The sequence below is a fragment of the Danio rerio genome, chromosome 16 (genome assembly GCF_052040795.2).
Source record: "Danio rerio strain M-AB ecotype USA chromosome 16, GRCz13ab, whole genome shotgun sequence".
Lineage (NCBI taxonomy): Eukaryota > Metazoa > Chordata > Actinopteri > Cypriniformes > Danionidae > Danio > Danio rerio.
The window spans coordinates 43988012-44013421 of NC_141036.1; the positions used below are offsets into that span (position 1 = coordinate 43988012).

The window sequence follows — 25410 nt, forward strand, 5'->3', positions numbered from 1 at the left end:
TAGAGCATTTCTCCTCAAACATATCCTGTGTGTAGTATTAGTTTTCACATCTCATTGAAAGCTTTGCGTTTCGATAATTGACTGTGGTAAATCTTTAACAAATCATTCAGTCTGTAATGGCATAGAACTGTAATACGTTCAAGACTTACCTGGAACTACTCGAGCAGTGGGTTATCTGAAAATAACTTCACACTTTAGACTGTTCATCAGCCAATCAGAATCCAACAGCCCAGTTTTGCAAGGTTAAATCCATTCCGGTGTTGAAAAACATATTCAGCGTGGAACCGTGCTGTTAGCTGAGCTAGTTATAATTCAACTATTCCTTTGCTTTAGTGTATACAGTCCAGATTTTTGAATACTTGTGTGTCGGCCATATATTATTCCAAATAGTTTATCAGCTTTGATATGGACAGATGATATAAATCTCGAAACATGTGGCACATGTAACAGAGGTAATAGAGTACAACTGATTCATTGTGATGAATGACATGAAATTAGAATTGTATAGGGGAATTACTAACCTACGTCACACAGGTTCATACCAATTGCAAAAAAAGACCAGTTGCAATAGCAAACATGTGGTGTTTCTGTGGTAGGATGCCAAATTCGAAAAATAGAGAAAATGTAAATTTTACCGTACACCACACTGCTTTTGATGCCAATCGCAGATGTCTTTGGCTAACAGCCATCAGAAGAGCTGAATGGAGTGAGGACCTACTTAAAAATGCTCGACGCTGCAGTTCTCATATTATATCAGGTAAGTTCATTCTACGCTGAATCATAAACATCACTTGTTTTTGATTGGAGCATTGATTTCAGTAAAAACTGTCAAAAAATGCTGCGGAAAATAAACTGCGGACACTGAATGATTAGAGTGAAATGAAAAGTGTAAGTTCACATATCCTGCCGTACAGGTGCAGGTCGCTGTCAGAATGCAGTTGTTTTGCTTGTTGATGATTACCCCGGCCTTGTATAGTCCCGTCTTCTTTCCTCGTCTTTGGCTAGGCAGAGCCTCTGTTTTTAGCACTACGTTGAATCTGGTAATCATGGAACATTATTTCTTGCACATGACCACACAGAACAACATTGTTTGCATCCAAAGACTTGTAGGCCTTTAACTTCTGTCTTGTAAAATCACTTGGAGCTTCAATGAGATTGTATATTTGTGGCTGGATGCTTGGTCATTTCATCTTTTCCAATATTCATTGGGAGGGCGCAGATGGGCCTGTCAAATGACCACCGCTCACTTTAATTAATGTTAATTTTGCCGAATCATTGTGCTTATCGCTGGGTGACAAGCTGTTATAATACGCTGAAAGCATTATGTAAATAGTAAATATCATTTGTAATCAATATAACTTATTTCCAAGACATCAACTAGCTCTACCACATTGAATGTCATTCCCTCACTGTAAATGTTTTCCCGCAACCTCGCTGTGGGCGCATCCTGAATATTTACAAACTGGAAATTTGTTTGATGATTTGGTGCCCTCTACTGGTTAAAACATGCTAGCATTTTATTAATTTTGTCCTTGCGCGGACATGGTACTTCAGCAGAAAATGGCCACTGCTTCTATGGTTTTGTCTGTAGTATGTTGCTGCGTGTTTCATGTGATTTGATTTGTTTCTCTGAGTTAACAAACACAGGGAACCATTTTTGCAAAGTGTCATTTCTTTGAGCTGGTGATAATTACGAAAAACACAAAGCAGAGGCCAACATACTAAATATCTTGATCCAAATAGTGATGGAAGCCACATTTGAGGGTTCAACACTATCGATGTGTTTTGGAACAACATGAAGGAATTATGTTAACTTATTAGTTTTTACAAATTTAAGTGGATTGAACATAAAACAAACGCATTGTTTCAGCTCGTTTTAAATAAGTAGTTTGAGCAAACAGTAAACAACATTTGCAAACAGTAAACAACTGATGCATCGCACTCGTTGGAGCAACCGGAGCTGCAAATCATCCATTTTTGCATATAGATGTCTGTAACTAGTTTTTCCACTCACTAATTGTTTAATTGCATCAAATCCGTTGTTCTTTTAATGCAAGTAAGCGTCTTTTTGCTTTGTTTGTGTTAATCTAGCGCACTTCATCACTGTTATTTTACTTTGCCGCCCCACCTCTTGCTCACCACTGATATGCAGGTAAAGAGTTTGTGCCTGTAAACACAGCATCCTCTCTGTTCAAAGCATGTATCGCGATTTCTTCAACATTACTACCAGTTTGAATGGTCATATTTAAAGATAATTTGACTATAATTGTGGTCATAATTCAACTGGATCACAGTAAATCGTTACATCCACTGAAATAAGAATTTATATTTGAGCTGAGAATGAGCAGGAGTTGACTCTTAAAGGGTCATGACACCCCCCACTTTCAGTTCAGGTCTAGCTCAGAATTTTTACAAAAGATGCATCATAATGGGCGTGGAGCTCCCCGAGCAAAGGGCAGAAGTGGGTGTGGCCAGCAAGGGAGAAGGAGGGGAGAAAACAACTGTTGTCAGTCGGCTCACGAAATGTGAAACAAATCATGAGGAGAGGCATGAGTTTATAGTTTACAAAGTTAAATTCAAAGAAATAAACAGTAGTTTAATGCTCGGCTACATTTGTTATTTGTAATTCATATGCAAATAACCACAATTTATATCATTACAAAGAAAATCGTGTTCATATACATGAGGACTTTTCCCTGAATGCAGACTCAGTGCAGCAGGTCTCTTGCCCTGTCTATTTTAACCATTAACCCAGCTGCTAATCTAGAGGATCACAGCAAAGCGATGTGTCGAAGTGTGAACGAACTCCTGATAAAAGACAACATCTGCCATTCTCCAATTCTCGTACTGCTCTCCCGACAAAAATGCTTGCTGCACACTAACAGCTTTGCTGTCTCGGCCCTGACAGCATCGTGGGGAAAAACATGCAACAAACCCTGTGGATCATGGAAACAAACACATACGACCCTTCATGAACGGCTAAAAACTGTGTGCCGTGTCCTACAGCTTGGCACTGGCAGGTCTGCCTTGTCTTCGCAAAGCACGTGCAGTCATGAATAATTAAGAAGCCGGCTCTTCTCATAGGATAAGAAAACTCAGCAATGAATAATAATGAGAAACTGACGCGTCATCTTTTCACTGGCAGTTTTGCGATACGTCGCCGATTTTGATCCCGCCCTAAATATCATTTCAAACCCGGAAGCTGAAATTAGCTCACAAAAGCTTAAAATTATCCAGTTTTCCCCACAATTAAAGCTAACAGGTGCTAACATAGTCTTAGCTAATGCTTAACACACACAAGTCTGTTAAAGACTAAAAAAAAAGTACTCGAGGGTTTCATATGTGTTTGTGTACATGTTTTTGTGACATATCAGGACACAAATCTGTATACTGACATGGGTATGACACAGGTTTTACAAAAAGGAGGTGAAATATGAAGAAATGGTGACGTCCTCATTTCTCAAAAAGCTTATAAATCACACTGTCTGTCTGATTACTTAATCAGAAAGTAAAGCTGCACACAGTCTTCTGTGATGGTTGGGTTTAGGGGTAGGGTGGGGTGAGGGCAATACAATATACGGTTTGGAGCATATTAAATTGAATGGAAACCTATGTAATGTCCCCACTTTTCACAAAAACAAACGTGTGTGTGTGTGTGTGTGTGTGTGTGTGTGTGTGTGTGTGTGTGTGTGTGTGTGTGTGTGTGTGTGTGAATAAAACACAAACAGGCTGTTCATTGTACAACTGTATTGTTACAAATCAAAAGCACAACAACAAAAATAAAAGGATGCATCAACATAACACCGTGCCATATGAACAGAATACACCATCACTGCTCCCATTTGATCACAATCAATCAGTTCGACTAACAGACTAAAATATATAAAAAAGACAAAAGAAAAGTATCAAAAAATTTGCCAAATGAGTGCATCACACAAACATCACGGCTTTAAAAAGGAAAACACATACTCAAGCACACAGTCACACACATGAAACAGAAGTGAACAAATCTGTGAGCAACGCGTATAATTAAGTTAAAGGAGCTGCTGAGGTCTTTGGCTGAGATGCAAAAATCTGCACGTTCCTCTACACACTGTCGGCTGAGAATGAAATGCATTTACACACTAAATAAAACATACAGTCAAACATTAGACTCCTAGAGCAACATGCACATTCTGAAAGCTTCGTGTTTTCCCCCATCCTATGACATTTCCTAACAAATTACAGCAAAGACAAAGTTAATTACAGTCTGGGTTCTTGCAAAGCAATGCGCTCAAATAAACATCACAATTACAAGCAAACAACATCATATCAGCACAACATTGTGCCAAATTCAAAAATAAAGTAGAGAGTATAGAAAGTGTGTGTGTGTGTGTGTGTGTGTGCTCAGCTTGTGTGGGGTGGAGCTTGACGTGTGAAAGTGAGAATAATGTGATGTTTAAATGACAAAGGGCAGTGTCTCTCTCTTTTTCTCTCTCTCTCTCTCTCTCTCTCTCTCTCTGCTGGCACACAGCCGGACTCTTATCCGCCGCTCAAAGTCTCCGCTCTGATAAACAGATAGCAGACTTTCTCTAATACTGAGGGTTTAAAAGTACAAATCACCTGAACATGAAAATCATTTACTCAACCGAACACCGTTCCAAAATTTAATGCTGACATTATTTTATGGTGGAGACCCAGAAATTTGATGTATTTTTTTTCATGTGACAATTCAGTGAGCAGATTATAAAAGTGTTTCTCTTACTAAATAAGTTTTGTCTTGTTTCTAGCTAAAATAGCAAACAATTATTGAAAATCAAGGAGCTTTTTCTACTCTGTAAAAATAAAGTTGACAACTCAATTGTAAGTCAACTTGCTGCAGAGCTTTTCGAGTTCACTCAACTTTCAACTCAAGCACTGCACTTGACTCGATTTAAGTTGAGTCAACAAAAATAACGCTCTGGAGCAAGTTGCCTCACAAATTGGAGTTGAGTCAACTTTTTTATTTAAAGTGTAGGTTTATTTTTTCTCTCAGAAAACAAGACAGGCAAACACTGTAAAAAGTGATTACACTGGGAAAAAATGCTGGACAGCACATGATTCCTTTAAGTTCTCTCATTTTTTTACTAATTTAAGTTGACTAAACATAAGACTATCAAGTTGTCTCAAATACCTTGAAGAATTGTGTTGATTCAGCACATTTTAAACAAGTAGCTTGAACAAGCAGCAAAAACATATCTTTTTGAGTGTGGTTGCTTAAAATAAAGTCAGCACATGTTTTTACAGTGTAATGAAGTGTTTTCCCTAAAACAAAGCAATATCATCAGTCTGTGGGGCGAGCAAAATAAACTGAAAACAAGATCATTCTGCTCATCAAACTGGCAGATTATTGTGCTTGTTATAGGGAAAAACTGACATAATTTTGACTTCCTGCAAACGAGATAATACTTTTGTGTCTTGATTAAATAATTTTAGACATCTCACCTAGAAACAAGATTAAAAAGAACATACATTTTGTTTATTTCAACCAAATACGGCTAACAAAAATGTTGTATTTCAGTTAAAGCCATAAGAATATTTTCCTTAATCCAGCATTCCTGTCACATGAACTTTTTACCTAACAGCGTACTTGAATGAGCGATTATTAGCGAATAAATGTCTTAAACTTCATCTGCTCATCAGATAAATCAAATGTACAGCTTAAAAAAATCCCATTTATGCCTTTTGTATATTGTAGTGCATGTTTTTTTAGAGTCACCACGTCGTGTCCTGCATGAAAAAATAAAACATCTGATTTTGGAACAGCATAAGTGAGTAAATGATGATGGGTATTGGGTCATGTTTGTTTGATTTTTTTTGGTATCCATTTCTCTAGAGTTATAAAGGAAATGTGTTTGCTTTATTAATGCAAAGTTAAAAAAAAGAAAGAAAACTAAAATATCATACTACATCTACCCACTATACACATACCAGAGGGTTTTTTTTATGATCATACATTGATCAGCAAAAATTTGTGCAACTGTTAAAGAAATAATTCTGCCAAAAATAAACAACTGCTGCTAATGCAGATGCCCTCAGGCCATCCAAGACGTCTCTTTAATAAAATACGAAAGATGATTTTTAGCTGAAACCATGGTCTTATTAGTAGTTCAGTTCCTCCTAAAATATTAAAGTGAAATATCTGAAATATTCTTCTAAAACAACCCTTTTTTCTTAGGCTCCTATGTGTAGGTTCTGTAGTTTCACTTTTACGGCAAACAATAGGTTATTTTCATTGCCTTTAAGGTGAAATATTTGACCATAAACATGAGGCTGAGGGAAAAATACAAATTTCAGACAACACTTTGATTTTTGCATTTGAACTCTATTCATTTTCCCTAATAAATATATCTAAAGTTGTGCTTGTGTTTCATTACTACACATTAAGATCTTATAAAGCCAAGCATGCTCAGGATTGTAAGCTGATGCTGTGTATTTAAGGTAATATTGTAAATGATGTTCTGTTTCTTGTTGTTTTGCCTCAACTCAGATAAACAGATAGTAGACTTTCTATCGAATACTTAGGGTTTAGCAAATAATAGGTTATTTTAATTGCCTTTAAGGTGAGATATCTGATCAGAAACAAAGGAATAATGCTGATTTTAGGATAAAATTTCAGACGACACTTCGGTTTATGCATTTGAACGCTATTCATTTTGCCTATTAAATATATATAAAGTTATGCTTGTGGTTCAGAACTACACATTTAAGATCTTATGGAGTCAAACATGATCAGGTCATGCACTTAAGGTAATATTGGAAACTATGTTCAGTTTCTTGTAGTTTTGCCTGTTTGAGTTATTCAACTCTAAAAGTGCATTTTATAAAATTTCCAAGGACCACGGTCAAAACTAAAACGAAAGTGTCACCTACATCTCAGATAGCCTGAATGCAAAAAAAACTGACAGCAAATTTTAATGTTGGCGTGAACGATCCCTTTAACGACAAGCAGTTGGAGACACTGTAATGGTAAAGGTGCGCATACATTTCCATTACAAAACACACACACATTTGCACACATCCTTAACAACGACAAACATGCCAGTTATAACTTTTAGGAAGGCAGTCAAAGATAAGAACCTTTTCCTTCGCAAGCACAGTCGGTGTCTCAAACACACATAAACGCATTCACACTCGCATACAATCCAATGAAATTCAATAACAGTCTTAGTTTACAGGGGACAAACCTCGTCTCTTCTGAATTATTCCAGAGGATCCAAAATATAGACCTTGTTGTAGCCACAGCAATATTTGGAGGTTGTCATTTTGTTTTGTATTGAAAATCCTATTTGGTACAGTGCTGCGTTTAGGTTGAGGGATACTTTGGGTAAGAAATTAAAAACATCCTAGGGAGGAAATGAAAGTCAATCTTGATGTGTGATGAAGTAATGGTAAATAGAGGGAGAGGTGTGTGTTGGTACTCACAGGTAAAGAGGCTATAACAGGCTGTTTCGTCCATTGGCGTGAGGCACTTTGGATCTCATTTGTTCCTTTATCGGGCCAGACTGTAAGAGGAAGTGAAACGATCAGATTACGGACATGGCAATCATACATAATTAATCAGAAAATGTTCGGGTTAACAAACAAGTCTGATTTAGAAGTTTCAAAGAGGGTCATAAAGGAGAATGTGATGCCTCCTCGTGATGTTTTAAGGTGAAGGAATCTGATATCTAGCAAACACTGTAACGTCACAACATAAAAGCGTCTCCAGTGTCGAACAACAGAGCATCTATTTGAAAATGAGCTGCAAAAAATGTCATTCCAATAAATTCCACATTAAGAAAAATGGCAGATATTAGTAGAGAGAAAAGGGATTCAATTTTGAAAGGAAATAAAAGAAAAAAAGAACAACAGCATCATCATCAACATCAAGATACTGTTATTATAAATGTCATTTTTATTTAACAAAAAAATTAAATAAAAAAACTAAAAACATTCTAAATCATAAAAATTCAAGTATTCACAGGATGTTGAATATAAAGATGTTTTATTATATATTATGCCATTACTATCACTATAATTACCTAAAATTTCATTATATGAAGAAAAATTACTTTTAATTAATTATTTTTTACGCATTTAATAATTAATTTAATGAATAAATAATAATCAATTAAATCATAAATTTAATATCAAAATATACATTATATAATTTACATATCTATACAGAACTATATAGTAATTATATATTATAGTGTTATTATAAATGTATTATCATAATTCAAATCAATATTGCTATGCTTTTTAATATTATTAGTATTAATATTATTAATTTTATTATAACTATTAGGCTGTTTTTACAATAATAATAATAATGTTAATAATAAATACAACAATAAATAATATTAATAATAATAATAATAATAACAATTGTTTATTATTATTTATTGTTGTTGTATTTATTATCATTATTTATTATTATTATTATTTATTGTTGTATTTATTATCATTTCAATTATTATTGTTTTTATGATACACTATATTTATTACTTTTATTATCATTATTATTTATTGTTGTGCTAGTTGTTGTTATTATTATTAATATTAATGTCTATTTTTATTATTGATTATTGTATATATTATCCTTACTATTTAATATTGATATTATTTATTGTTTTATTATTACTATTTTATTACTGCTCTTATTATCATGTTGTTTTTATTACATATTTTATTTTTATTATTGTTATTTATAGTTGTATTTATTCTCATAACTATTTAATGTTATTATTTATTATTAATATTATTATTATGCTGTTTTTATTATATATTTTTGTATTTATTATCATTATTATTTAATAATAATAATAATAATAATAATAATAATAATACAATAAATATTATTATTACCATTAATATTATTATATATTGTTGTATTTATTATTATTATTATTATTATTATTATTATTATTATTATTATTATATTTATTGTTGTATTTTAATATCATCATTACGATTTGTTATTGTTTATTATTATTATTATTTATTGTTATACTTCATCACTATCTAATATTATTTGTATGGTCCCACTTTATATTAAGTGTCCTTAACTACTATGTACTTACATAGGAATTAATACTTTGTTACAATGTACTTATTGTGTATATACATGTATTTACTGTGTACTTATGCTTGATTAAATACATGTATGTAACTACAGCTGTAATTAACTTTTGTAACTACATTTGTAAATACACTTTATACCATCCCTTACACCTTAATCTACCCTTAAACCTACCCATGCCACCAAACCTGTCCATAACCCAACCTCTATCCCAACTCAAAAGCACCACAAGTGTTCTCAAATACATTATAAACACAGCAAGTACATTGTATTTATTTTTTGACGTAAGTACATATTAGTTAAGGCCACTTAATATAAAGTGGGACCATTTTTATTATTATCATTATTATTTTTATTGAACCCTTTGTAAATATTAAGTGGCTGATGAAGCTCTATATTGTGTAAGAAACACTGTTTATATACTGACAGATTGACTGTACATTATTGCTGCATAATGCATCAACTCTGAAACAAATTCACACTTCAATAGGTGGAGCTGACCAAAACTGCATCCTTCATGCAACAACAAGCCCATTTCTCTCTCTCACACACACACACACACACACACACACACACACACACACACACACACACACACACACACACACACACACACACACACACACACACACACACACACACACACACACACACACACACACACACACACACACACACACACACACACACACACACACACACCCCTTGTTACATCATGTGTCTGAAGAACAGAGCACAAGAAGAGAAGGTGGAGGAGGAAGTCCATTTCTCTGGCTCTCTCAATACACGATTCACAGCAACCCAGTACAAAAGAGCAGAACCACAGGGGAAAATTCAGCAGCTCAATCACCTCTTTAACACATCAGACTGTGAAAGACTGATATCATCCAACAGCGCTTATCACTGCAGTCTCAGCTATCAGCGCTGTATTGTTTACAGCTCCAGCCTCTGCTTTCATCAAACTACTTAAAGGGAAAAGTTCACACAACAATGAAAGTTGTCATCATTTACTCTCCTTTCACTTCTTTCAAACCCGTTTCAGGTTTTTTTCCTTCTGTTAAACACAAAGAAGATGTTTTGAAGAATGTTGGAAACAAAGGTATTTATTCCTCTATAAAGGAAGTCAAAGGTCAATAGCAAGTACACTTTTTATTTTGGCATTAACTTAATGTAACTTCCACCATTGAATAAACTGCCCATTTCTCAACAATTCTACAGTCTTGAACATTCTTCAAAGCATCTTCTTTTATTTTTAATAAAAAAAGGTGTATAAATAGTGAGTACATTTTCCATTTTGTCATTAGCTTGACTGAACTTCTACCACTGAATAAACTGCTAATTTCTCAACAATTTTACAGTTCCGAACATTCTTCAAAAGATCTTCTTTTGTAAATAACATAAATAAAGGGGGTGAGTTAAAAAGTGGGTAAATTTTCCATTTTTCCATTACTTGTATCCAACCATTGAATAAACTGTTTATTTCTCAACAATTCTGCAGTCTCAAACATTCTTTAAAGTATCTCCTTTTGTTTTAACAAAAAAAGAGAGCGAGTACATTTTCCATTTTTCGCATTAACTTGTAACCACCATTGAATAAACGGCTAATTTCTCAACAATTCTACAGTCTCAAACATTTTTCAAAGTATCTTCTTTTGCGTTTAAAGGGGAAAAAAGTGGGTGAATAGTGAGTACATTTTTCATTTTGGCATTAACTTGACGCAACTTCCACCATTGAATAAACTGGCCATTTCTCAACAATTCTACAATCTCCAACATTCAAAATATCTTCTTTTGTGTTCAACAAAAAGAGTAAATAGTGAGTACATTTTCCATTTTTGTATTAACCGCCATTACACAAACTGCTCATTTCTTAAAGCTACAGCCTCGAACATTCTTCAAAATATCCTCTTTTGTGTTCAACATAAATAGCGAGTTGATTTTTTATTTTTGTGTTAAATAGTATATCAGTCATTGTCTAAACTGCATTTCTCAAGAGATGGTGAGTGAACGATGACGAGCAGGACATTGTGCAAATGGACACTTTAAAGATCAGTCAATGAGCACAGTAAAGAGCGTGAGGAAGATTTCCTCATTTACAGAGCACAGATCAGTCTGTGACGGGCTGCATGCCAACATTCCTCTGTGCAAGTCACAGTCTGCTTAATTCTGCCCAGGTATTCAAGCCTCTGTGAGCTGCAGGATTAGGTAACTCCTCACCTTTCTCATCTGACAACACAACAGCTCAATGAACACCAGCAGAGAAAAATCTCACTTCAGGATCACCACACTCACACACGCAAGCACACACAGCAGGTCTACTGTATTTATATTTTCTGACATCTTACAATCCTTTTTCATTGGTCATTAGCTTGTTTTCAACAAACTAGTTAATTAACATTGGACAATAGGATGCTGTTTATGTTAAAAGAACAGTTGACACAAAAATGAACATTTCCTCATCATTTACCCACAATCAAGTGGTTCTAAACGTACATGCATTTCATATTATGCAAGTCAATGGCTACAGGTTTATAGCTTTCTTCCAGATGTATTCTTTTGTGTGTTTAGCAGAGGAAAACAAATCTCATAAAGGTTTGGAACCACTTAAGGTTGATTAAAACGATGAGTAAATATGCATTTTGGGGTGAACTATCTTTTTTATTATTACTGTTTACATAATTGTTTAAAGTAGAACTCCTATCTATTAAATTACACAGGTTGGTACAAACTAAAAAAGATAATATTTCTCTCTTAATCCTTATATTTACATTTGAAGTTAGAAATATTAGCCCCCCTGTTTATTTTTTGCCCCAATTTCCGTTTAACAAAGAGGGGATTTTTTTCAACACATTTCTTAGTATAATATTTTTAATATCTCATTTATAATAACTGATATATTATATATTTGTCATGATGACAGAAAATAATATTTTACTAGATATTTTTCTAGACACTTCTATCTTAAAGTGACATTTAAAGTCTTAACTACGTTAATTAGGTTAACTAGGCAGGTTAGGGTAATTAGGCAAGTCATTGTATAATGAATGATGGTTTGTTCTGTAGACTATTAAAATAATATATAGCTTAAAGGGCCTAATAACATTTACCTTAAATAGTTTTTTGGAAAAAAAAACTGCTTTTATTCTGCCAAAAAAAAAAAAAAAAGACTTTTTCCAGAAGAAAAAAATATTATCAGACATACTGTGAAAATTTCATTGCTCTGTTAAACATCATTTAGGAATAAAAAATAATAATAATAAAAATCCAAAAGGGATTTAATAATTCAGACATTAACTGCATAAAATCTTAATATTTATGTAGCAAAATTAGCTTAACTTATGAATATTAATGATTAATAAAATTAATAATAACAAGGCCAGTACTTAAGTTTAAACTACAACCTATATATGCTACATTTACAATAACAATAATAAAAAAAACATCAAATAAAAAGACAAAATAACTGAACTAGAATACTATTGCCTTTAAGCTCCCTGGAAGTTTATTACATCATTAAATAATAACAACAACAATAAAAAAGTAATAATAATACATTTACATTTAGCCGACGCTTTTATCCAAAGTGACTTACAAATAAGGACAAGGAAGCAATTTACACAACTATAAGAGCAACAATGAATAAGTGCTGTAGGCAAGTTTCAGGTGTGTAAAGTCTAAGAAGGAAAGCATTAGTAATATATATAGACAGTGAATGACTCTGCCGTTCTGATGCAGTTAGGGAGTTCATTCCACCCACTGGGCAGATTGAGCGTGAGCGTTCGGGAAAGCGTTTTCTTCCCTCTTTGGGATAGAACCACGAGGCGACGTTCATTCACAGAACAATATTAATATTAATAGCAACAACATTATTATTAATAAAAGAGCAATTAATATTAATAACAACAATATTATTATTATTAACTATTATTGTTTAGAATGAAACTTAAACTAAAATACTTTCTTTAAATTCATTCATTCAGTAATTAATGTGTTAATGCCATATCAGCAGCACTGGCTATATTCATGGCAGAACCTGTAATAAATATACAATATATAACACAAAATCATAACAGTTTTTTAATAACCATTCATTGTACAATATCAGCAACACTGAAAAGTTGAATACAATCTTTTAGTTTGGAGACATTTTATATTTTTTACACATTAATCAAAGAACCTCTTTCTCAAACATTTCCCTTAAAATATTTCCTAAATGAAAACATTCTCTAATATCGTTTAAAAATGCACATTCAATTTATGTGTTTCAGGATTTCTGCAGGTTTCTTCAAGTCAAATTTAAGACTTAAAGACTTTTAAAGACCATTATTAATAAAATTTTAGACTTGTACAGCGCTAAACACTAAAGATTTTTTTTAAGGGCCCAGTGACTGTTCGTCTATAAATAGTTTTTGTATTAATAGAAAATTATGTAAAGTGATGTGCTGCTTTAGTTTTCTGTCCCTGATTAAGGAATTTAATTTGGAGAATTTCCTTTAAACAAGTCTTAACAACTGTTTTGAAATGCACTTCTTTGCAATAAAAAACTTGAATAGAAAAAAAAGGTTGCTATGTGTCGGCCTGATATGTTAGCTTTACCTGAAGGTAAATTAAGACTTGTTTAAAAGATTTAAGACCTACAACACAATATTTCTGTCAATTTAAGACTTTTCAAAGACTTCTAAAATTTTGCTTTTGAAATTTAAGACATTTTAAGACTCCGCGGACACCCTGATGTTTTATCGTTAAAATAATCGTACACAGGTCACAAATACTTTTCTCTTCCCCTTTCAAAATACAAATAAAAAGTTTTTATAATAATATAGTAATTTAAACAAGTGTTTATAATAAAAAACAAATGAGTGTTTAAGTTTTGAGTGTCGATTCTACTTTTCATTTGTACAACCTGATCATGTCTACTTTCAAAGTGGTCTAAAATACTTTTATTTCCCCAAACTTCCCAAGTCTTCAAATCTATACTACTACTAATATTGTAACATTATATTTATATATTTCTATTGTATTGTATTGTAGTATATATCCAATACCAGTGTTAAGTAGTTAAGCTTGACACATTCAGACCGCTGGATTAATCAGGGCTAAAATGAAAGTGAAAAGGTTTGGCAGTGGATGCTGTGAATTTTGTACAAATACACCTGGCAAGTTAGCAACCCTGTTTTGGATTCTAATGGATGTCTGTGACAACCTGGTAATACCCAAAGTGCATACCCAACTCATGCAGAACAATTTTGGCTTCCATTAACAGTTAATTACAGCCATGTCATAAAAATTGAAATGAGACAGAGCCACTGTATCAACACAATAAAGCATGTCTTACCGGCTGCATGCCATCTGCCATTTCACCCGAGCCTATGTGTGTCAGATGAACGAAGTTTGTGGGCTCTCCGATCATGCTGCGGTCAATTCTCCTCCGCTTCTTCTTCTGTGAACACAAAATGTACTTTAAACGATAATACAGTATAAAGACACAGAGCTCTCAACTGGTAGAATGCTAAAAAAAAAGTTTATGAAAACAGAAGAAGTTTTAAAGGTTCAGGACACCCTGGAGAACTTTTTTTTTTATATTAACAGATTTGTGTGTGTTGAGCATCAGTTAAGACAATGTTAGCACCTGTCAGCTTTAATTGTGGGGAAAACTGGATAATTTTTAGTTTTTGTCAGCTTATTTCAGTTTCCGGGTTTAAAATGATTTTTGGGGCGGGATCAAAATCGGCGACGTAGCGCAGTACTGCAAGTGCAATGATGACGCGTCAGTTTCTCATTATTATTCATAGCGGAGTTTTCTTATCCTATAAGAAGAGCCGGCTGCTTAATTATTCATGAGACCTGCCAGAGTCAAGCCCGAGCTGTGAGACAAGGACCCACGGCACACAGAATTTAGCTGTTCATGAAGGCTCATATGTGTTTGTTTCCATGATCCACGGGGTTTGTTGCATGTTTTCCCTCGCGATCTTGTCAGGGCTGATCATACAGCAAAGCTGTGTGTGTGCTACTAGGATTTTTGTCGGGAGAGCAGCACGCGAATTAGAGAATGGCGGACGCTGTCTTTTATCAGGAGTTCGTTCACATTCAGACACATCACTGTGCTGCTGTGTTTGCCTAAATCCTCCAGATTACCAGCAGGACTAATGGTTAAAACTGAGTAAAACTGCACTGAGTCTGCTGGATACGGGGATTGAGGGAGAAGTCCTCATTTATAGTGTTTATATGAACACGATTATCTATATAATGATATAAATTGTGGTTGTCTGTATATGAAATTACGAATAACAAATGTAGCAGGGCATTAAATTACTGTTCATTTCTTTGCATTTTAACTTTGTAAACTATAAACTCATGCGTCTCCTCACGGTTTGTCTCATTTTGTGAGCTAACTGACAACAACAGTTGTTCGCTCACGTTCTCCCCTGCTGGCTACGCCCACTCCTGCCCGATGCTCGCAGAGCTCCACGCCCATTAATCATGCATCTTTTGAAAAAATTCTGAGGTAGACTTTAACTGAAAATGGGGGGTCATGGCCCTTTAATCAATCATTTTTTAAAAACTGGCAAATATTCTTAAAAGCTGTGAATACCCCCCCCCCCCATATTATATATAAGTTTTTTTTTAAGTATATGATGTAGAGCTTTTGCAAAACCTTTGTTTAAGAAATCATTTCTGCATTGGTTCTAAGATTTTTGCAATGCATCACCATTTTCTCTGGAATCGATTTTAAGCATGTTTTATGAAAGCAGATGGCGCTGTATGCTTCACAAAATGGCCATACTCTGTTTGCATCCAATTCCTTACAAACACCACTTAAACCTAAAAGAAAAAATAAATCACTAATAAAGTTAGGAAAGTCAACAGTCAATTACAGGACTGTTTATAGTGAGCAATGTCTGAATTAATTTTGTGACACAAAAATTTATCAGATTAACATTATGGAGTGGCTAGTCTAGTCCCCAGAACTTAACCCAATTGAAACCGCTGGGTAGATATCAAAAATGCTGTTTCTGAAGCAAAAGCAAGAAATGCCGAGGAATTGTGGTCTGTGTAGTACAATCGTCCTGGACTGGCAGAGCTGTTTAAAGGTGGCAGAAGTTTGAAAAGCAGTTCTCAGAAATCATGGTTATAGAAATAAACATTAGGTCAGTTTTTCACAAGAAAGCTAAATCCTCAATCAACTGAATCAATTTTCAGTTATTATAGTAATTAGTATCTTGTTGACTCTGCTATTTATGAAAAGCCTTAAATTAGTTTCTCCACTTTCTGTCAAGTCATAATACATTTAAGAATTTATCTTCATGTTTTGATTTACAATGGATTGTTCAGTGTTCTGTGTATAAAAACAAAAGATTATTATAAGGATTTTGAGCTTTACACACTTATTGTTTTTTGACCCACTGCTATTATTTTGAACAACTTTACATGCACACACAAAATGCAGTTTCAGCATCTTTGAATTTGAAAGCCCTGCTATACTTAATTTAACTACTTATTACATGCATATGACTTTTAAAAGTGGAATCTGTTTTAAGGTACTCGAGAAACTTAAAAAAAAAGGGGGAAAAAGAAAAAGGTGGTTAATCATCTTTGTTAGAAATATCAACAGCATTTGCATTAAATCTATATTCAATTAATCAAATTCAAATTTCAATCAAAATCTAGATAAATCAATACCCCACCCCATTTACAAGACAAGTAAATTCAATCAATAAGCCTGTCATGTGACCAGATATAGTGCTACCCTAATGTTTCCCTATGAATATTCCTGGACACATTCTAAAGACGAGCAGCTCCCAACTGTTACACAGTTTACTCAACACTCTCTCTTTTCCCAGAACTCACCTATAAGTGAGAGATTATATAAGTAAATCTAAAATAAAAACCTTGCATCAACAACCAGAATAATTATTTGATGAGATCATGTGCCATAGTGAGGGTGTTGGCATACATGCAGTTACTTGTCTGGCAACAGCCGACAAAATGCATTTAACAACATTCAGCCCTGGAATTACTTTGTCAGACATCAAATACAACTTTTAGATGAACTGAAATCTCACACAATAGATTCTGAATAGACCAGAGTTTGTTTGATGTCATTGTTCAGTTCAGTTGTTAGGTATAAAAACTCTGTCTGATGATTATGTAAACTATAGTAACAGCAGCTGTGATAAACCATGTGAACTTAGAGCTGTAAGACGCTATGGTTTACAAATTATTTGCACTTTTGTAAATTAATAATTATGCCTTTTAATGTTCTTATTACTAAATGCTTATTCTGCAGTTATAATATAAAACTTTTTTAAATAAACAAAATGTCCAATTTGACTATTCAAAAGAACACTTTAAAAGCAAAATATCAAATAAAACTAGACTACAAAAAAAAACTTTTCTTATTTCAGTAGTATTTTTTTTTATGAATATAACAATTATGACAAATCAAATTAGTCTAACTATTATGATGACTTGCGCTGAAGTACAATTTTAAATGACATTTCATTTTGTTAGGTACACTACAGGTCAAAAGTTTGGGGTCAGTTTTTTTTAAGAACATTATTCTGTTCATCAAGGTGGCATCTATCAAATGTAAAGAAATTGGTAAATATTTATTAAAATTGCAAACAACTGCTTTCTTATTGTATGCAGTTTTAAATGAAATTATTACTCCAGTCATTATTGCTTTTATTACTATTGCCATTAACAACAATAAATAAAAAATCAATATTACAGTGATTTCTGAAGAATCATGTGACTCTGAAGACTGCGTCAATAAAGCTGGAAATTCATCATTAAAATCACTGAATAAATTATTGAATGAAGTTAAACTACTTTTGAAGTCAGGATAAGTTTATTTTAAAACATTGAAAAATCCTAGTGACCCCAAACTTTTGACTGGTAGTGTCAATTTTTGTTTAGATCTATAAAGTTACATTCAGTTGAAGTCAGAATTATTAGCCCCTTTGACATTTTTCTTTTTTTATATATATTTCACAAATGATGTTTAACAGAGCAAGGACATTTTCACAGTACGCCTGATAATATTTTTCTTCTAGAGAATGTCTTATTTGTTTTATTTTAGCTAAAATAAAAGCAGTTTTTAATTTTTTAAACACCATTTTAAAAGACAAAATTATTAGGCCCTTTAAGCATTTTTTTCAATAATCTACAGAACAAACCATCATTATACAATGACTTGCCTAATTACCCTAACCTGCCTAGTTACCCTTATTAAACTAGTTAAGTCTTTAAATGTCACTTTAAGCTGTATAGAAGTGTCTTCATGGCAAATATAAAATAAATCAGTTATTATAAATGAGTTATTAAATCTATTTTGTTTAGAAATGTTGAAATCTTCTCTCTGTTTAATAGAAATTGGGGAAAAAATAAACAGGGGGTCTAATGAATCAGGGGGGGCTAATAATTCTGACTTCAACTGTATGTCTGATATTATTTTTACTATTATATATATATATATATATATATATATATATATATATATATATATATATATATATATATATATATATATATATATATTTCTGACACAGTGGCGAAGTAGGTAGAGCTGTCGCCTCACAGCAAGAAGGTCGCTGTGTTGCTGGTTTGAGCCTTGGCTGGTTCAGTTGGCATTTCTGTGTGGAGTTTGCATATGGGTTTCCTCCAGGTGCTCCGGTTTCCCCCACAGTCCAAATGTGGGGGAATGTGTTACAGATGAATTGGGTAGGCTAAGTTGTCCATAGTGTGTGTGTGTGTGTGTGTGAATGAGTGTATGTGGATGTGTCCCAGAGATGGGTTGCAGCTGGAAGGGCATCCGTTGTGTAAAAATATATATATATAATTTAAATCAATCAAATTAGCACAATTCGAATGGGATTGTGGCGATATTTTTGAATATGCACAAGCTTCAGTAAAGGACATTTTTAGAGAAGATATTTGAAGACATGAAATAAAGCATGGCATCTGTAGAACTTTTATAGTGTCTTTTGGCAATATTGCATACATGCCTAAGCTCAAAATGAGATTTGAGAACTTTAGTGATGTTTTATGAGAACAGAAACTCATCAAATGATCATATGACTCAGAAATAAAGAACTAAAGTATCATAAAATATTTCTATGGTTTGTGTTTTAGGAGTTTTCATTGTAGTCACATCTGATGCAGTGCATCTTGTGGCGCCACATTTGAATATGCATGAGCAAAAATTTGATTTGAGAACTTGGGACAAGGACATTGAAGTGCAATTTTAAATGACTTATTTATATTTTATTAAATAAATAAATATTTATCTATATGGATACATATGCAAATTACTGTAATATTATTTCCATTGAAAATAATTACATTTGATACAATACAATTTTAAATAAAACAATTGACAACAACTATAAGAACAACACTAGTTATAATAAAAGCATTGTAATTATAAGATACATTGCATCCTGATGCACTGCTGTTTTATATCAATTTAAGATTATTATTAATATTATTATTATTACTACTACCACGATTATCATCATAATATTTACACAAAAAAAAAAATTCTCAAAGCCAACTGATGACATAACAGCTTTAATTTTTTTATGCAGAACGCTTATGTAACTCCAGACATCCTTAAAAGGTGTTTACTTTTGTAATCTTTGTATAGTTAATGGCCCGTATCACAGCAAACCCACGACACATGCTTTAGTCCTTATCACCTTCTCCGATACAAGTACACACTTCAGCCGTAATCATTTTATCGGTTGAAGAAAATTGCTCTTGCACTGGGAAGCAGCATTAGTCTGTGCAACAGATGCCCACGGCTGTCTGACCTCACCCCCTCCCACCCAACAATAGCACAAACAAAAACCTAAAAATAAAAAGAGGAAGGAGGGAGGAAAAGAATGAGCGTTCCCAGCTCGGAGGAGCCTGTTTCCCTTCAGAGCCCCCTGTCATTGTTACAGGAGACCACGGTAAACCTGGCTCACTCATCATTGGTCAGTCCAGATAAAAACAAACTCACTGACAAAGACTGAATGCGGCCAAATAATTGGCAAACATGCAAAGCTATTCTGGAAATATAAACATGATGCTTAAGGGAATACCAAGTCCAGTCCCACCAAAAAAATACATATCTCTCACCAACTTTCTTTCGTTCCAGCAATGTTTAGCAAAATGTCAGAACATCCAAAATAGGTCTTTTTTCGATGAAATGAAAGCAGACAGTCATGGAGCCTCAAGCGCCAAAGAGGATTATAAAAACACCATAAAACAGATTCACATGACTTGTGCTCTACATTCAAGGTCTTTTGAAGTTGTATGATTGTTTTGTGTGAGGAACAGACTGATATTTAGGTCATTATTCACATAAAATTGATTTTCAAACTTGCCTTGTTGTGATCAAGAAGATTTAAGCGATTCATTTGTATTCACATCAAGTGAAAGTTTCTTTTAAGTTAAGTTCTCATATGTTTTAGGTGCCTTTTGAAAGGTGAAAAAGATTCAGAAGTCTGAATGGGATTGTGGAAATACTTTTGAATATGCACAAGCTTCAGTGGAAAAGGACATTTTAAGAAAAAATATAAGGGACATTCTACTAGAAAGTTCGGTCCCGGTAAAAAAAACATAAATACAGTGAATAAAAAGTATTTCACCTGAAAAAAATTCTAAAATGGACTGAGGAATATGTCTTTTACTTGGTTCTCAGATGTTTGTTCTTTATTATAAACACTTTACAAATGTACAAACCCTGTCATTGCCCTTGTCCTCATCCCAGTTGAACCTACAGCTTTAATCGTTTTGTAATGCTAAAAACTACTATTTAGAAAATAAAACTTTAGAAATAGTAAAAAAAGTTAAGTTGTTATCATTCACATCAATTGACTAAAAACATGAAATTATAAATACATTCTACAAATAAATACTGCAAATTTACAATACAAATACATTTACAATTGTCCCCATGTTTCTGTCAGTCCGGTCACATTTGCAGTAAAATTAAAATGCGTACGATACATGTTCATGGCTATCAATCGGAAGTGACATGATTTAATGGAGGAGATGCTGACAGTGATCAAGGATGCGTTCTACCATAATGCATTGTATGATTTTATGCTCGTTTTTGTATGATTTTTTTATTTTTATTTTTAAGGAAGTGAGGCCCTGGTTAATTTTTTTTATAAGTGAAATTGTAAGTTTATTGTAGAATTTACCATTTAACGACAAAACAAAAATCATGGACGTCATCTGTAGTGCTTTTATGGTATCTTTTTATTTGAACATGCACAAGGACAAAATGAGATTTGAGAACTTTGAGTAAGTTTTTTTGAGAACAGAAATGATCAAGTGATCATATGACTTGGCTGGAATAAAAAATTAAAGGCATATACAGTATTTCTATGATGCTTTGTGTTTGTCACTGGATATTGTTGCGGTTTCAATTGTATGATAGAGGTCAAATCTGATGTAATGTATCTTGTGGCGCCACATTTGAATATGCATGAGCAAAGAGGAGATTTGAGAACTTCAAAGGACAAGGATGAATTTAGAGAACAGAAACTTCTCATATGATAATGTGGCTTTAGAAAAAGAGGATCAAATCATAACGGTCATATGTAGTATTTAAAGGTGCTTTTTGTCTGACATTTAATTTTAGTGGTCAGTTACTGGATGTTCACTGCACAAAAACAGCAGAGTTAACATTGTTAAATATCTCATTTTGTTTTTCACTAAAAAGGAAGTGATGTGAAATCAGACTATCATGATGGTAAATGAAAGATAAAGGTTTCATTTTTATGCAAAAAGCCGCACATATAGAATTGGAAATAAGCTACTGTATATTAACAAATCAATACTATTCGCATGTTTGGGTAAAGATAGTGTTTTACATTGTAATTGTTTACATTGTTCATAGTTTTAAGTCCCTTAGGCCCTGTTTACGCCTTGCATTAGGATTTTTGGTTGATTGGACCGCAAGTATGACATTCAAACCTAGTTATTAATGTGGCTCCGGCCAATTTTCAATCACTTTCCTTCAATCAAGTTTTTTTTATCTTATTCTCAATTTAATGCTGCAAAATAAATTCCAGTAATTTTTTTTGTCTATCAAAAAACAGCAGCAGCAGCTTTCGTTTCTGCTCTCACAGCCACAAAACTACATTGAACTTTGTGGCTTTGTTTTAGAGTCAGAACTGTTATGAGAACATTGCACTTCTTAGTTTTGCATTCAAATCAAACTAGACAGCAAATATTAGACAGCAAATGCTCAAAACTTTTTCTAGAGCACATTTACACCTGTATTTTGCATTGACCACCTGTAAATGGATTGACTAATATGAATTTTGATAACAGATGTGAACAGCACCTATAAAAGAGTCAAAATTTTTGATTTACTCAAGCTTAATTGGTTTTACCTGTAAACTATTGACCTCCATAGCAGGAAAAACACATACAATGAAAGTCAATGGGCATTTGCTTTCATCATTTTCTTTTGTGTTCAACAGAAGAATGAAACTCTGGTCTGGTCTGTGACAATTGACGTTTGAGCAAATGATGACAAGTTTCTTTCTTTTTTGGATCAACTTTCACTTTAACTTTGTTCCTCTGATAGTTGAAGCTGAATTTTTACATGATCCTCCAGTAATCATTATAAGATTAATCAGAAATCACTCTCGTATGCTGATTTGATGCCAAGAAACATGATTAGCACCAGTAATCTCACTGTAAAAAACAGTTTTACTGCTCAATACTATATATGCATTACAATACAATACTATAATTTCTTTTTTTAACTGAACAGAATTGATTTTATATTAATAGCATTAAGCAGGTCGCACATCAGAAGCGACGCTCGGCGGCGCGCCACGCAGCGCCATGTATTTTAGAATTCTAATCATAGGTTTCTATCAGGATACACACACCGGCGCCGCAAGTCGGCGGCTGTCGGCGGCGCCCGGCGACGGCTCAGGACGCAGTTCATTTTTCAGCCGCGCCACAGAGCGCCATCTGATTAGTTTCATGTTAAATATCATTCGAATGTGCGCGTCTGGTGTGCGATACTTTAATCTGTCATGTACGCGCCGTGTCGCGGCGCCGAGCGGCGCTTCTGGTGTGCGACCTGCTTTACACATTGCTGCTGTCACCTTATTAAATCAATTTAATCGCTTTGTTAGTAAAAAGTATACTCAAAAAAAGATTTTTGCTTTTTGGTGTACTAATTAAAAACAAATGAGCAACTTAAATGTTTTGTTTTACATTCAATTCACTTAAATTTGTTAAAACATTCAAGTTAACTTTATTGATTTGCTTGGGACAATATAAAGGAATCATGTGGAATCCAGCAACTTTACTGCCCTATACTTAAAAAACAGTAGTGCACAGTCTTGATAGAAAACATTGTAACCTATGATTTAAGATAAATCTTTTGTCTTCAGAATGTGTCTGTAAATTTTCAGCTTAAAACCCTCATCAGATAATTTATTATAACTTTCAAAATATTAGAATTTTCTGCTCTGAAGACAATGTAGCGGTTTTTGTTGCCTGTGCCTTTAATGCTAGTTCTCTTCACCCACCGCTCCCACGTGCCTGTCAGAGTGAGAAAGAGCACAGTGACAGACATGAAGGAAGCAGATCTCACGTTATGTTTGTGAGAAATACTACAGTAAGAACTTTACTAGGCATGGGACGATAACCGTTTTCAAGGTATACCACGGTTTGGAAAAATCAAGGTTTTAAAACAGTCAATTTTTTCTGTAATACCGTTTCTAAGGTATGAGCAGTATTTATTTACATTTTTTTCTCCAGCAGAAAATAAAAAAAAAAATCTGTGTTTTTGAAACTAATGAAGACAGCAAAAGTTAATCATTCATTTAAACTATTTACCCTGACATGTTTACTGCATTCAAATACTTTAAATGTTTCCCAAACTGAAATATATTGTGTACAAAGGGAAAAAAGGTTTTGTTTTTTATCCAAACATTTAAAAAGATTTTTTTTAGAGCAGTAATCTCAATACCGTGATATTTACATCCAAGGTTATCATATTGTCACTATCACAATGATTATTTGATGTATTTGTTGTGGAGTTAATTCAAGCCTTTCTGCAACAATGAGCCACACACAATGTCAGCACAGAGTTCATGCACACAGAAAGAGCGTACGCGTTTAACTTTGCACTGCAAATGTGACTGGATAAATATTAATATCCACTGCTCTTATGTCAAAGTACAAAATCAGGCTATATGCACGAACCCTAAAGGTAATTTCAATACATTTTTAGGACTTTTTAAAGACCTTCTCAGAATATTTTAAGACCTTATCGCCACTTCAAGTTCTAATCAGTATCAAACCTTTACCTTATTAAACAGTTGTTAATATTATAAAGTTGTTTCAGTGACAGGATTCAGCCAGTGTTTAAACTTGTCTGTCTCCAACCAGAAGTACGTAAACTTACATTTTCCCATTTTGTCGTCTGTTTCAATCTTTGGTTTCACTACATGTGGAGAACGTCACATCATCTTTCCCGCGTTTGTCGCAAATTACTTGACATTACGCTATTATCAATATTAGGGGGGAAAATAAATATATTAATGCTTTTTTGGAGTCAAACACTTGACAACGCTTGAACAAAATTTAAGACCTCGTAAAAATGTGGTTAAGACTTTAACACCTTTTAAGGGCCTTAATTTTCTCATGCACTTTTTAAAAAACTTTTTGAACTCGTTAAACTAATTCTTGATCATATTTGATGATGATTAATGATCACAGAGAGCTAAACTGGGTTGTTGATATGATTATACGCGTTACTAAAGAGACATGTTAATATGCGGCTGTCAATCAATTTGGTGGGTGGGAAAACCACACTCATACGTCAAGTTGCGGCGGGCCTCAAAATGGCAGGGATTTGGATCCTATTTTAACGTTGGGAAATAAAATAAATAAATAAATAAAAAAAAACAAAAAAAGACTTATTGTCTTTATAACACTCCAATATGACTGTGGACACACTATACCTACACATAATTCTGTCCAAACAGCTTACAAAAGTTTATTTTTATCATAGGTGCACTTTAAGATAATGAAAATGCATGTGTAGGAACATTTATCGTACTTCCTCCACATGCAAAGTGGTTTGGGTCCATGACGCTACCTCTGCACATGCACCCGTTCAGTGACAGAGCATTCTTTGTCCATTTGCATTTCACGTCTGGCTTCACTCTCAAAAACACATTTGCACTCCTGAGACTATCTGGGTCACATTCACATCAGCTGAAAGGTTTCTTTTCTGTGCCAGACCAACGTTAGTCATTCCTTGCGTGATTAGCGAGCACAAAACTCACATGAGCCAT

The 25410-nt window shown here is 33.6% G+C and overlaps 1 protein-coding gene across 2 annotated transcripts in view; it reads right to left on the reverse strand.

Moving 5' to 3' along the window:
* Positions 1–3732: 3732 nt before the first annotated feature.
* Positions 3733–25410, reverse strand: part of cdc42se1 (CDC42 small effector 1) — a 47668-nt gene continuing 25990 nt past the window's right edge. The window contains exons 3-5 of one of the 2 annotated variants that reach the window (XM_087286300.1): positions 14418–14522; positions 7444–7523; positions 3733–7364 (exon numbers count right to left, since the gene is read on the reverse strand). In XM_087286300.1, the coding sequence (XP_087142426.1) occupies positions 7455–7523; positions 14418–14522 (174 nt within the window). In that variant the 3' untranslated portion in view covers positions 3733–7364; positions 7444–7454. 2 annotated transcript variants of the gene reach the window in all.